General features: G+C 42.6%; 1 protein-coding gene across 8 annotated transcripts in view; it reads right to left on the reverse strand.

Annotated features, from left to right (window-relative positions):
* Nucleotides 1-2,215: 2,215 nt before the first annotated feature.
* Nucleotides 2,216-15,381, reverse strand: part of LRCH3 (leucine rich repeats and calponin homology domain containing 3) — a 61,453-nt gene continuing 48,287 nt past the window's right edge. For 6 of the 8 annotated variants that reach the window (XM_053951512.1, XM_053951514.1, XM_053951508.1 and 3 more), the window contains 4 exons: nt 14,803-14,921; nt 13,169-13,306; nt 11,027-11,104; nt 6,347-8,728 (listed from right to left, as the gene is read on the reverse strand). In XM_053951512.1, coding sequence (XP_053807487.1) covers nt 8,528-8,728; nt 11,027-11,104; nt 13,169-13,306; nt 14,803-14,921 — 536 coding nt within the window. In that variant the 3' untranslated portion in view covers nt 6,347-8,527. Of the gene's footprint in view, nt 5,769-6,346; nt 8,729-11,026; nt 11,105-13,168; nt 13,307-14,802; nt 14,922-15,381 lie in introns of those variants that run through there. The other 2 variants (XM_053951511.1, XM_053951509.1) reach the window with 2 other exon arrangements.

The following is a 15,381-nucleotide window of genomic DNA, read 5'->3' on the forward strand; positions in this document are numbered from 1 at the left end:
GACCAAAGGGAGGAACAAAGGGAAAAGGCAGCCAGCCACGCTGCCTACAGGAGCAGGTCTGTCGCAGCCGTCCCCACCGCCCCGGCCAGCGCCACTGTGCAGTGCGACAGGGCTGAAGGCAGGGAGCAGAGCTGCTTTTTAACCCAAAGAGAATCCCTGCTCCTGACACCACTGGCAGTCCACATGCAGGTCTGTGCACAAAGCCCTGTGGCTGAGCTGCCTGGTTTCTGACTCCCACGTGGGAGATGATATCAAATCATAGAGTCTGCCCTGCTCTTTGTGACCAGCCCATGCTGGCCGCATCCAAAACTCGTGTCCAACCTGAACTGGGCCAAAGGCTCTGAAGTTCATGTGAGATGGCTGAAACCATGAGCAGAGAGCCTGTGGCTCAGAACTCTGAACAGAAGGTGCTGGTGCCTTATCAGGCAGACTTGGTTGTCAGGGGAGTGCTGAAGTTGCAGATGCTCCAGACAAACTGCATTAGAAATGCATTAGAAGTGCTGGTGTTCTTGCTGGAGCATGGACACTTGCTTGAAACCTGAACAAGTTCCCATTCCAGCATTGGTACTGAACAAATGCCCTTGCTTTCCATGCTCCCCATGCAGTGCCAGTTTGGTGCTGGCAGGAACAGAGCCAGGACTGTGCTTACACCCCACTGCAGAAAGTGTCTCAGTGCAAACCTGGGACTGAAGTTCCTAATTTTAACTCTTCCTTTTCATGTACTGCTGACTCAGTACATTTCACCACAGACCTGTGTTTTCTATATGTGATGGGGGTGTGAACAGGTGACCTGCTTGGGTGGAAGGAATAAAGTTGATCATAAAACTCTCCAGAGGCTTTGAGCTAAGGAAAGGCAGGATGACATGGAGGGCAGCAGATCTCTGCTGTTTGTATCAAACTCCAGGCACGCTTTATTAATGCAGCCAAACAACTGAAATCTGATGCTGCGCTGCACTTGCTTCTCAGCAGAAAATGAAGTAGCTCTGGAAACAGAGGCAGCAGTGGAACACGGTTTTCCCATGAAGTTGGGGTGCTGAACCTCAGGTTCCCACATGAAGCCACTGCAGGGCAGTGACAGGGCACAGGTGTGCAACCTGACTGAACCCTGTGACCTGCCACACACTCTGGGCTGGGGACTGTGGCCACAGTGGCACCCATCCAGCTCCTCCCGGCCTCCTTGGCTGCACCAGCTCATCTCAGTGCGCTGCTCTCTGTATGAGCCTCCCCTCACTCCATGGAATCTGCAGCAGAGTTGGTGTCTGAGCTGTGCAGCTGCCAAGCAAACAGGCTGGCACATCCCGGGCTGCGAGCAGAGTCCCAAACCCAGTGCTTCTGAGGAACTGTGCCACAGTTGGTACTGCTCCATTTTTCCAGCTGTGGAGAGATGGGATCAAAATGTACATCCATGGAATTTTCTGCAGGGAAATCATATGCCCTTTGGAGAGGGTTTTCCTGGGAATTAAATGCAGAAGAAACGCTGGAGATTGGGAAGCAGCTGGTTAGGAGGAAACTTTAGATTAAGGGGGAGAAATAAATACCTTAAGAGAGCTGGGCAGCCTTGAGAGAGGCAGGAGTGGAGCTGTCCCCTGTGGCTGACAGAGCAACCAAGTCAGACAAGGATGCTGCAGCAGCCTGGTGAGCAGGGAAGAGCATCACAGGGGTAACAAAAGCAGGGAGGGTTTGTGGATCTCTGGCAATTTCTACGCTTTGCAGTTTTATATTTTAAAAAATAATAAAACTGGTGATGAGGAGAGATGAAAAGAGGACTAAATATTCTGGCTAAGAATAAACCTTTCAAATGCAGCAGGGTCAGGAGGAAGGGGTTTTACACTTCAAACCCACGACAGGCCAAAAGCAAAGGATGAGAACAAGGAGCAACAGGACTGGCAGCAGGAAACCCCAAACCCAGAATGTATAATTTACATAGAGAAGGAAAAAAACAAGGGGCTGTGGAGAGATGAGCAAAGGATTCTGTACAAAATCAGTCTCTGGGAAGGTCAAAAATACCGAAAAAGAAGCTTCTGATGTGGCTGCAAAATATGTGTAAAAATACTGTGATTTTCCTATCCTGGTTAACTATGAAAAGTAGAAAATCAAAGCAGGTCCATCAGATGTGAACTGGGATGATGTGGAAGGGGAACAAACAGCTGACACAGAGGATGTGATGTTCGTTGGTGCAACAGAAAAACAGCAGAAAGAAATACTGCAATTCATGTAAGTTTTAAAACTTTATTTCAAATACCCATGGTTTTCTTTTATATTATCAATGTGCTAGAAGTTCACACTACTGGCAGAATACAGGCGATTTAAAATATACAATATTCAGACACATTTATATGGAACAGAAATTATGGAATGTATTTACAGACATACAGCATGGGATGAAGCTTTAAAATCCTTTACTCTATTACTTACACGTTTACACTGTTTTCAGAAATAACAAAATTAGATCACTTTGTAGAACATCACAATATCTATACAAAAGAATTTTCTGATGTCCAAATTCACCTTTCAAGTCCTCTGTTTCTAAAACAGTTTTTCAAAGAACCATTTATAGTCATAAAGGGTTAAGAATACCATTTGCCATCCTGCTGCTACCAAGAACAACAGAGGTGCTCTGGTGCTGTGAAGAGTTGTCCCTGGTGGATTTTAAGCAGGGGGCAGGGCCTTTACAAAAGCCTCTCCTTCAAAGGGGAACCCCCAGCTGCTCTGCCCTGGCCTCCCAGTGCCATTAGGGGCTCCCAAGTGCCTGGGCCGCTCCACCTGGAGTGTGTGACCTTGCAGAGCCTCAGACACTGCTCAGGGCTCGCCAGGTGTGAGGAGGGAGTGTGACACCATGGAGTCAGTGCAGGAACACCAGCAGCACAGAACACTGAAGTGGATCCCTCCCACATCCTCCAACACAAATGCCCCGAAGAGGAAAGAGAGTCTCTTCTTTGCTTTAACACACTGAATAGAACTTTATATATGTTTTCTTTCAAATACTCTTTTCATGGGATACATAAAAATTGCACATAACTACACTGAAAAATCCCAACCCATTTTGCAAGAGAGAACTGAAGTGGGTTTGGTATAACACATTAAATAAACTGCATGATGAAACTTCAGGTTTGAATTTTTGTCCTAAGCATCTGGACAAGATTTAGTGCTTGCCAGCCTAAAAACATAAGATTACAAATGTCAAACTAACACAATTACCTACGCTGAAACTCCAGAGTGAACGTTGCTCACAACAAAGTACCCGGTGCCAGGGACCTTCTGCCTGCCTGGCCTCCAGCCACAGGTGGCCATGAGCCACTCAGGCCAACAGGAAATGGCTCCTTCTTACAGGCCAGACTCAAGCCCCCACCCCATTAAAAACTACTATATTTAAATGACAAAATTTCCACCAACCTGAATACTGTTAAGTTTCATTTTCTTTCAGTGCTGGAGCAATCACCACACCCTTGCAAATCCATGAAGGGAATGGTTTTCTTCAAACAGGGGTATTTAAATAGCCCATGATGGGTGTGCTGGTAAATGCAACTGTCCCTGTAACAACAGGTGACTTAATGTTGGAAACCAAGATGAAGTCAGTGCCTCCCTCTCTCTCAAATTACGTGCAGAGACAAACACATCAGGAACACTCTGTCTGTGTCTGGTGTTGCCTGTGAGTGGCAGCATCTTCCCCCCAGCAAACTGCAGCAGACACTTCAGACACCTCTGTGTAACCCTGTGGGAATGAACAATGCTTCTCACCAATGGCATCAAGTGAAATACAAAAACTACTTAAGGGGGCAAGAATGCCTGTGTGGAGCTGCTCTTCCTGTGGGTACTGTGAGTTCCTGGCACTTCCATTCCCTGCAGGGCTCAGGGCACTGCATTTGCCCAGCATGAGGAGGTTTCTCTTTGCAGCTGGGCACTCTTAAACACCTCCCAGGTGTTCTTCACTTTAAATGTGACCAACCAATGCCAAGAAGAAGCAACTGGAATAATTATGAGAAATAGGGGATTCAACAATCACCACAATGGGCCTTGAAAGAAATACATGAAGCACAACAAAATGGAAACAAAACTGCAAATCAAAAGGGGAAAAATGCAGCTAAAACCAGTCCTTGGCAGCTCCCACAGCAGGTTTTACTTCTGCAAAAATGACTTTTAGCTAATTTGTTCCCATTTCTTCTTCCTTTATCTGCATAAAATCCTCTCGGTGTATTTTGCTTCAAATATATCCCAGACAGAATATGGCTGATGCCTGGAGTTGCTTTCAGAACATGTACCATGTATTAGTAGCATAATGTTCAGGGATGCTTTGAATTGGGCAAAACCTGACAAAGGAAACTGCATGGGTGGAAACTGGATTTTGTGAGGCCTTTTTGTGGGGGGGAAAAAAAGAATTGTTAATTGATCCAGTAGCAAGCTTGGCCTTGTCACTAGGACCAGAGCATATAGACCTGTCTTTATTTTGCACATCAGCTTTCCAGGAAAATGCAGAACTTGTCAGCTGCCTCTCCCACTTCTGTACAGCGAAATTCCATTATTATGTTAAGGAAAGAGGAATGAAGTGATAGCAGTTCTGTAAAACCAGCATATCTCTCTACATAAACTCCAACTAATAAAGGACATTATTGAAAGCCTTGTCTAACCCTTCAGAGCTGCCTTAGCACAGATGCTGCTCTGACAACACCCAGCCCACCTGGGGAACTTGAGAACTGTGCTTTTAACATGATCCATTCTGTGCCTGCAGGGGATGTTCAGCCCCTCATAAATCTGTTAGCCGGTAGGGCTTCTAATGACCAGCAGGGCAGGCTGGCACTGTTCCCACTGCAGGGAAATGCAGGGATTCTGGTGATCCCACAAAACCACCAGAAGGGGATGTAAGGACAGGGGCAATCTCCCTCCACTGCTGTTGGAAAAGTGTTCAGATAAAGACATGCTAAAACCCAAACAGAAAGTGAACACAGCAAGAATGCTGATGGGATTAATCCCACTTGAACAGATCTGACTTAGTATCTTTTACTAAGGTGTTTCTGGCAGAGAAAACATACAGTCATTTTTCCATTGGGAAAAGTGTTTTTTTTTCTTTGACTTTTAGTAATGAGGACCTGCCAAGGCAAGTGACAGCTGTGTGAGGTTCAACCCTGTTATCAAACACTGCAAGTTAAGATTGTGTGATGCAACTTAAAAAATATTATAATAGAAATCGTCATTCTTTGGAGGCAAAGAAACTCCGTTTCTTTGCACCCTGTGGGTAAGGAAAGAAATTTAATTCCCTGTGTGCCCACTGCAGCAACACCCTTTTTTTTTTTTTTTACAAATTCCCCTAGGAATTGCTTTCCAGACTCTAAACCCATTTCTTCATCCTGCAAAGTCCATTTCTACAGCTGGCTCCAACAGCCAGCCACTAGCATTCCCTGTCCTCCTCCCAATGAACTCTCATTTTTTTAAATAAGGGGCAAAAATATTGGTAATAAAAATGTTTCTGGAAACTGTTGTGATCTCCAAAAAAAATGGAGAAATGAAGTAAAACATTCCTGTCAGGAATCATGGAAACTCATTTCCTTAGAACAGAGCTCTGTGTGTTTGGATGCACTGCATGGGCAGTAAAGTCTTCAGGTCCTTCTGCTTAGCCAAGGTAACCCAAAAGGTCCCGGAGGTCTTTACACAGCAGACAAGTGGTGAAGTGGCTGCTGCTTTGGGGGTGCCAGCTCCAGGAGCGCCTGGACAGTCACAGCTACCTGTGTCAAACCCTTCTCTTCTAAAATATGCAGAGGCAAACATAATTGCTCCTGAATGGGGAACAAAACAAAGACAAAAACAAAATGGATGAAAACCACTCAACTGAAAAGAAGAAAAAAAAAATTAAGCAAAAGGTGACTGAAATATGAAATGTTATGGACAGGCAGCACACAAACATAGGGGTAGGACATGAGATTTCTGCTTGTGACAAAGGAACCATGACCTTGACTACTCAAGAAAGATAGCCTTGGGCTAATCTCGTGTGTTCTTTTAATAGAAAACTGTATAAATAAGAATTTGAAAAAGGATTGTGGGAGAAAAGGGGAATAGCAAATTGTCCTCCATCTCTGCCCACACTGAGATGGCAGCAGTTTATGAAATAACCGAAGTAGATGAACTTGAGGAGGGGGTTGCTTCAATATGACCAATGTGCTACAACCACAGCTTCCTTCCCAAATCACACCTTTTGGAGAGTCCTCCTGGGACGAGCCTGTTCAGCTACAGCCATGAGGGAAACCCTGCTGGGGAGCAGTCACTACCACTCATTCACCTCCCCAAAGTGCCCCCGCTTAGTGGGTGGCCCCCAAAATCATCCTGAGGAGTAACAGTAATACACAACATGCAAAAAGAGGTTTCAAAGTGTTTATTAATAGTTGTGCTATTCTCAGTCTAAGATGTATTTAAAGCCTCATCCTACAGAAGTCCTTGGCACCTCCTGGCCATCCTCACTCCACAACAGTCAGGATACACATCCAACAGTTCTCTGTATCCACAGAAAACAACCCAAGTGTGTCCTTCCTATAGAGCTACAGAGACTATTTTTCATGTGTCATTTTCACATCAACTGGCATTTCTCCACTCCTTGAGTCTTTACTGATTTTTGAGGTTAAAGAAATCCTTCAGCACAAGCAGTGGCAGCCAACACTCTTCCCTCAAAGCTCCAAGCAGAGAGAAAACAAGTGAGCCCCAACTGCAATTCTCATAGAAAGCCATATGCTCAGGCTAAAATTCATTTTTCTTCCAGCAAATGTATATTACTTTGAAAAAAGTGTGCTTTTTGAGAAAATACTTGTAAACTTGAGTAAATATGCCTTATCTTTTTCTTACGTATGCAAACAGATAAGGGGGGAAAAGCTTTGGAATGACTCCATACCACAGACAGTAATGACAAACAAAATTTAAAAACTGGAAGGCACTGTTAGTGTAAAACCCCTTGCAGCTTTTATCACAGTGTTCATTAGAAGTTAAAAAACACAGGAAGTGAGTTCATTTTAGTTCATACCAGTAAGCAGTGCAAAAATTGTTTTACTTTTAAGTAAGCTATCTCCCCCTGTCAGAAGTCCCTTCTTTACTCAGTGATGTTTGGCTTGGACAGAACACTTTGTGTGACTTGGACAGAAGGCAGCAGCTCTTACTTGCTCCTTTGATAAAAACTCACTTCATGGTACAAGAGCTTGTGAGACCCATATACACATAAACATTTTTACTGGTAGTAACCACATTTGCAACTGAACTCCTGTGCAGCTTAAACTGTGCTTCAGAGGTGTTCTAGGATATGGCTGGAATACCAACACCACTTGCACTGGGCTTCCAAGCCACTTACTGCACTTGCAGATATAACAAAATTTATTGAAGACACATTTGGAACAGCCATTTCCTGAACACTTGCCTGTCTCTGGTCTCTGAGCAGAGCTCCCTGAATGGATCTCCACTCTGAGGAGACACGGTCTGTTACACACATGGGGAGTGCCCTGAAGTTCTGAGGTGTCCCTGAGACATTAAAGCATTAAAGCACCAGGATGCTTTCCCTGGGGAGGGAAAGGCTGTGAAGCTTTATGGAAGACTACCTGAGTTTTGTAAAACAGTGAAGAGTGCTTGTGCAGCTGGGCCTTATGTTTGTGCAATTGCATGATACAAGTGTTTCTGAAAATGACAGGATAAGAGGAAGAAGGGAATAAGCATGGAACAAGCTTGGGCTGGAGTGCCCAATATCAAGGGACAATTCAACAAGTTTTTGGTAAGTCTTATCCAGATCACAGGAAAATGCTATGACATTCTGTAGCATCTGACAGGATCATAAAGATTTTTCTTTCTGTGCTAGAAAACTTTTCTCTTAAAGCTGTTGAAGAGCTTAATTTCTCTGAAATTTTTCTGCTTGAACTGTTATAAAGTTCAAGTAACTCAGGATTCACTGACAGTTGTTTTAAAAATCCTGACTCAAAGTAATACAGCAGAGTCTATGAATTTAAGAAATCAAATGCTCTTAGAAGCAGGATAAAGGACTGGGGGTCAAAAACCAAACCAGTTAGGAAGTTCTGTGGACGACACCAGACCATGTCTCCTAAGACTGTGAGATCACATCAAGAACATTGACATTGAAAAAAATACTTCACATTGTTTAACATTTTTTCATCAGATAATCCTCAAGCAATTTACCAAAATACTTGCATTTCCCATTATACAGATGGAGGAACAGAGGCACGAACTGACACTGCAGTTTTCACTACACCACTGGTCAGCAGACTACAGCATGCACCACATGTCCTGACCTCAGCCCTCGCTGGAGCCCAGGGACAGCACCTCCTCCCTTGGAAAGCATTTCATCTGCTCAACGTGACACAGCAAATACAAATGGGAATTGGGTCATGGATGGTGGTGTGGGTGCACCAACGTGTTTGTACACTGTACTTGTCACCTCTGTCCCATCCGTGGGAAACAAAGCATTTCATACACACAGTCTTGGCAAAGCCCAGAATTTGTTCCCAAGCACTGGAGTGATGGAGGGAGGAAGCAGCACCACTATCCTTCACTAGAGAAAAAAGACCCAGCGATAGAACATACAGAGCGTTAGCATTAGAGTACAGTAAAACACCACAAAGCCCCAGAGCTGAACGGAAAGGGACACAAGACTGGATTCTTCTGAATCTGTCCCCAGGGAAAGAAGAGTCTCAACCGTTCTTTTAACGCTGAGGTTTAGCTGGAGAATGTCAGAAGGGGAACAAAGATTGTCCTGTCCAGAGTGTGTGAGCAGGAAGGGAAAACAGACAGAAAAAAAAGGTCAGTCAGTTAGCCATAGCAACATCCATGAAGCAGTTATCAGACATCTCAGATACAACCTACACATTTGAGAAGCACATCACAGCTGGTTAATTCTCACATAGAAATCTGCAAGGCTCCCATTGCAAAGAACTCAATGTCAGTATTTAGTGTTCAGTGAGGTGCCTGTCACCTCTCCAGCTCCAACATGTAATTATTCCTTGTTGTTAAAAACAGCAGTTTACACAAGCCTTAGTGAAACTCATTTTTCTCCAGAAGTGAAGAGGTTACAGGTATCTGAGACGCTGCTGGCATTGAGTACTCACCAAAGTTCAGCCTCCACATGTAACTTAATGAAAACAGCAGGACAAGGAATTATTTATGTGTAACTGATGCTTGAATGCAGCATCCTGCAGAAATATCTATTACTAATTAGAGTTTAAGAGTTCTGTAACTATTCCCATTGTGTGTCTCTTGTCTTCCTTTCCCACAGGTAACTGCTAATAATCAGTGAAATCTAGATGCACGGATCAACCTGTTCAGCTGAGGGTTTCCTTTGATCCAAGGGCTTTAAAACGACCAAAGTCCTACAGAAATTGCTGCTCTGCTGTGGTGCCTGTAATTAGCCCTTTCTGAAAGTAGCTTTCCCCTTAGCCTTCTCCATGGACCCCTACATGGATCCATGCTTTCAGAAAGCCTATTATTTTTGTAATTAGAATGGAAATGAAATTAAAAACCCACAGGCAACTTTTCAAGAAAAACATACCAGGCTGCCATGCCATTCTTACATACAGGTATCTTATGTTCACATCTCAGTAGAGATGTAATGCAGACATGTGAGAGCAGCTTTGGAGTTCAGGGGGGGTATTCTACTAAGTTTTCCCAGAGAGAACCTCCTTGAACTCTTTCACATTAAAACAAGATATATGAGAAAAACAGGAGGGCCCTACACAGCAGGGGTAGCAGATGGAGAAGCCTGGGTTTTCAGGGGACTTTTTATTGATTGGCCTTTTTGTTTGTTTGGTTTTGATTGTGGGTCATTCCAATGATCATCTTTGTACTGCAATCCCATAAAAATTGTATCTTCATACTTGAGGGAGCTATAAATAGGGAAGCTGGGATGGAATTGTACAATGCTCCAGATGAATTTATATTGTGTGGTTCTGCTGGGATTGAAAGTCCAAAGGTTCTTAGGGGACCAAAGCAGTGCAGGATCTCCCAGCATTAACAATCACTTACAACTCCCTAGCCCTTTCCAACAAGATTCACCACTGAGCCATGTGAAACTGACAGGCAGCTCAATAAATAAGTCATCCTAAAATCCCAGTGGCTCAAATGTCTCCAAGTGATCTGAAAACACCAGAAAATCCAGCATGACTGACTCGAGAACTGCCTTTAGATGTAGCTGGAAAATGAGTCATGGGGTCTACTTCTCCCTTTCAGAATACAAAAGAAACCAGCACCTACAACAAAAACACCAATGCTCAGCAATGTAAAAACCCAAATCAGTTAGTGCACTGATGGGAACCATCAGTGAAGGGAAATGAGGAAAAATATAATATATTGAAACTATTGGTACTAAGAGAGCTGCTGAATAAGACAAAGTGCAAAGGATAGGACAGCATAAAACAGGATAACTGGGACCAACAGGATAAGATGGACTATTTATTATGCGTCCACCTCTTAGATCTTACAAGTTTCAAAAGAGGACAAGGAAGACAGACTTCTACCATTGGTACGTAACAAAAGAAGTAGGAACTATGCAAAGATAGCTACCATCAGAGAAAGGCCAATAATTCTGTGACTTGTTGGTAAGACAGTAAAGACATTCGTGTAAGAGAATTATTGGGAAGGAACATGAAAAGCTTTGGGATAAAAAAAACCCACATGCAAACCATCATCCAGATTTTATCCCAGTTTTAACCTGTCACATACCTAATATTGAGAAAATGTAACTGGTTTTATAGAACCAGTTCTAAAGGCAGACTCAAAGTCCATCAGGTATTATGAATTTGATGTACAGTATTTAAGTGAATCTGTACTAAAATATAAAATCTATATACTACACTCTGATGAACTGTACCTGGCTTCATTTTGCTCTGGAAGACCACACAAGGTAAGTCTGATCTATACTGCAGGACAGCTTGTACCTGAACCTTCTAAACTTTTAATCATTTTGTTTTAATCCAATATTCCAAAGAATGTTTTATTTTCTGAAGCACCAGGCAAAACTGCATCTGAAACATTATATCAGGTCATCAGAAATACATACCTGAGGCACTCCAATCCTTCTGCAAGCTTCCAAGAAATTTTCCACGTTTCGTCTGCATTTTGCCATTGTAAGTTTAGGCTGCAAAGAAGCAAAGGCATACAGTGTTCTTAACTGGCAAGGTTTTAAAAGATTTTAAATTTTATTTAAATAAAACTCTTAATAAATCTCTTTGCCAAAAACACTGCGCTGACATAAGCTCATCTAATTCAAAGCAGACTCCGCTGAAGTTTGCTTTTCTTAGAAAACCATCCCAGTTTTCAAAGCTGTTTTATGAAAAGCTAAGTTATGAATGCTGGATGATTTAAAAAAAAGACAGTTCTGAGCCCTGTGATATTTATATACACAGTGTTATATAAAAAACTGGCTAACACTTTTAGTGACTATAGTATAATCATTTTAAAAATGTCTTTTGATGAAATGCATGGCTTCCATGCTGTTATTTCAGAGCAATTTCATGACATAAAGCAATCTAGAGTCTGTTCTGGATTACTATAATGCAAAACTATATAAATATCAAACCATACTTCAATTAACAAAGAGGTAAAAAAATAAAGGCTAGATGAAATCAAAAAATAATGTCAGAAAACTGGAAGTGAAGCTTGCTGCTTGTCAGCCTTTTGCAGATGTGTTTAATGGAGCTGTCTGAATTGCACTCACTGGCATTTTTTCAACTGAGGTTTTTTCTGCAGTCAGTTTTCACACCTCTTCAGACATACCACAGCACAGGCTCTGTCTTGTTCCTGCTCTCAAAGCTTATTCTCTTCTGGTTCAAGAGACCCAAGTTCCCTGCTCCTATGAGCATGCTTTGGAGCAGCAGGCAGCAGCCTCCAGGTGTTCAACACTTCTGGAAGTGATGAGGCTTCTTCTGACCCCTTCATGTGCTGTGTTTCCCCACCAAGGAAGCAGGTTAAAGGCCAGCACTGGCTTCTTTCTCCCGAAGGACCAAGGGAGTACAAAGATCACACTGTCCCTGGGGCGTGATGTGATGCCTCTTCTGCTCCTGGAGCCACGCGACTCCAGGCTGCCTCTTCCTTGGGATTCACATGACAAAGCCACAATTTAATTCCTAACACAGAACATTCAGCTGCACATCAAACCAGGCCATTGAAAAAAAATCTCACTGATGCAAGTCTCCTGAGCAGGGGCTCCCTGCCTTTGCTTGGAATGATCCCATAATCTGCCTAAAATGTTGGTGTATCCAGCTCAGTTGTTCTCAAAATAACGAGGCCATTTGCCTGGTCACATCGAGTCCCAGGGACACAACCACAATGACACACTTGGCAGCCCTGCAAGTGCCAGTTCAGATTCCAGTCAACATGAAGACTCGCTCCAAAAGAAGGATAAGTGAAGACTACATGCATGTTTCAACTTCTTCCCCAAGGAACAATCTCTGGTTTTTTTACTTATTCATACAATTTAAAGGTGCAGAACAAGCAATCTGCCTGTCCATATTACTTTCGAGTAGCTGATCCTAAATATTTTCACTGAACTTTCTGACTTCCACAAACACAAAGTGGAAGTCAGATTTTGACCTTTCTCTAATTCTGAGCTTTCCTTACAAAATAGACTGCAGTACTTCCCTGCTCTCACAGGCCCCCTGACACAGCCAGCTTTTTTTCCTGTTATCATAAAGGTATGACAGGATTCATTTTGTTCCAGGAGATGCTGTTCTCCAAGTATCTTGAATGTGTTCTGCTAAAATTCCTAAGCAGATGAATTTGTAGTGCTCTGGACACAGGATTCAACTTGGTCTCTGCCTGCTTTCACTGTCTTGTGTAGTGGAATCCTACTTGTTGTAATTCCTTACTATGTTTTCCTGATCTTCTCAGTCATTTTGATATTTTAAAATATCCTATTTTAGTTTTCATGCTGAACTGTCTCATATTTCACTAGTTTTGAAGTTAATGTGCTTAGAGAGCACATGAAAATTTTAAATTTGCTTACAAGCTGTTAGAAAGGACTTCCTTTAAATGAAACAAACACAAACAGAATTTAATTTAGTGGCACTACCAACCTTTTTTAAACAGCACAGATTGTTATTTTTTGTCATGTACATTCACTGAGGAGACTGCTGATTTTAGTGTCTGTCTGGATTACAGGACTTCGGACAGCTATAAAGTAGCGTCACTGTTGCACACTTACAACAGCAGGTGAGGGCACGTGGATGCTGGGGACAGAGCGGGGCCGCACGTGGTTGGCCAAGTGGCACAGGACGACGCCGTCCGTGAGAGCCGCCCCGAGGTCGCTGGGCAGTGACACCTTCAACCGCGACTCGATGTTCTGTGGGAAACCAACAGGGACACACAGGGGAGCTGAGAGCTGCGTTCCTCCTGCTCAAGTTCGTACGAGGCAGAGTTCCTGCATTACAACTCTGCCCGTCCTCGTGGCATTTCCAACCAGCTTGCTGAATAACCCCAAGGAAAGCCCTATGCATTACTGTGGCCAGGGCTGGCCACAGTCTGGGAGCAATTAAGTTCAACGAAGAACAGCTTTCATTGTACAGCACAGTGGACTAATACAACCATTATTCAAAAATAATGGAAATCAGGCTCTAGGAACAGTATTCTTAACCATGCATATTCTCAGAGAATAGTTCTGCCAAGAGAAGGGAAAATAATTGTCTTTGTGGGTTGGAGGACAACACAATTAACAAAAGTCAAGACAATATTTTTGCCTTTAAAATAAAACTGGAACTATTTGATATAACCAGTCCTTTAAAAAGAAGGTAGTTAGAATTTTTTTAAGAGAACAAATAAAAATTCAATTCGGACTTTCCAACTCATTTAAAATGCTGTGTGAATGCCACTGAGTTGTAATACTGTATCTAAATTAAAAAAAAAAAAAAAAAAAATTAAGCTTACCTGGAGAGCAGAACAAGAGACAGACTACACAGAAAGCAATCTGAGATAACATAAGAGAGGGTCTGCAAACACCCTCTGCAAACAAGTTTTATCTAAGGTAGTTAGCTTTCTCCTTTAGAGAAAGGAGACTGTCCTTACTTCAAAACTTCCCCCTTAAGTGAGGGAATTTTCTCTATCTGGGATGCTTATGGCTTTTAAGATTACCTTTAGTAAGTATATTCTTATTTATTGGGAAAATTTAATTACAGCACCTCAAGAAATCCCTTCATACTCTGCAGAAACAAGTCTGGGGCAAGTACCTTAATGCCATGAGGCATTTCCAATATTCCTGTTTATTGTACCTGGGCACAAACCAAAAGTGTGGTGCCCATGGCAGACAAAAAGCATAAATATTAGAAACATTTGTGGCTCAAGTGTTCTGCACTTAACTAAGGATAAGGCAAGAATCAATAGAACAGATCTAGAGCACACGAAGAAACCATGATGGCAGCATGACTGGCAGCAGTCTCTGCACTCCATCTGCTTATTTGTCAGCTTTATAGCAAAAAAGAATTTTAAAAAAGACATTAAAAGGAGACTGTAAAGGCAACTTTCCAGGGAGCTCCTTACAAGTGTGAAAGCTGATAAGGAAGAAAGGAAGCACACATAAAAAAGCAGAGTTCACTGGACATTTAAGAGCAGGACAACATAGTTTATTACATAGAATTTGAAGCTGACTTTACCTACCACAAACAACCAAGTGAACACTACTGCACCCAACTGAAAGAAGTGCAGAGACTGTACCACACCATTTAATTTTGGTCAACTGTGCCCCTTATCGGTTCAGTGAAACTTGTCCGTAAGACAAAGGAGATTTAGAGGGTCACAAAGCGCATTTCCTGCTATGTTCACGTTCTGGCTGCTGGCAGCACTGACCTTGCGTAGCTGCTCTATCAGCTCCAGCTCCTCCTCCCGCTGTTTGGAATTTTGTCTCACTCGAGGGTCTGCAGAATCATTAGCAGGAGACAAGGCACAGGTAGAGGATGAAGAAACAGCTAAAACAGCAGCATGAAGGAAAGAAAATCACTAAGCACAGTTTGGATCTGTGTTATTTGCTACTGCACTGCACACAAAGTTCCAAAATGAGTACATTACATTCCTTTTCACAAATCTCTTTCTTACCTTTGATTATTAATCAAACTAATGGTCTACCAACCTAAATGAGATGTCAACACAATTGCCTCAATGTTTAGATTCTGATCTTTCTGTTAGATAATAGTCATGCACAAATGATGACAAAGTTTTGCCACAAGCAGTATGTTGAAACGGTTCTATCTTTCTCCAGAAATTGCAATTCTGTTACAGGCTACTGGGCAATGCAAGAATTATCAAGTTGTTGAAGGCTTGTGTGGAAAAGGTGTAACTGCAGACCAGGACGAGTGAATTCTCACACTTCTACAGATATGACAAAAGAATATTGGGCAGCTCCAAATAAAATCCTGTTTGTTCACAACA

This window comes from Vidua chalybeata, chromosome 10, assembly GCF_026979565.1.
Source record: "Vidua chalybeata isolate OUT-0048 chromosome 10, bVidCha1 merged haplotype, whole genome shotgun sequence".
NCBI classification, from domain to species: Eukaryota; Metazoa; Chordata; class Aves; order Passeriformes; family Viduidae; genus Vidua; species Vidua chalybeata.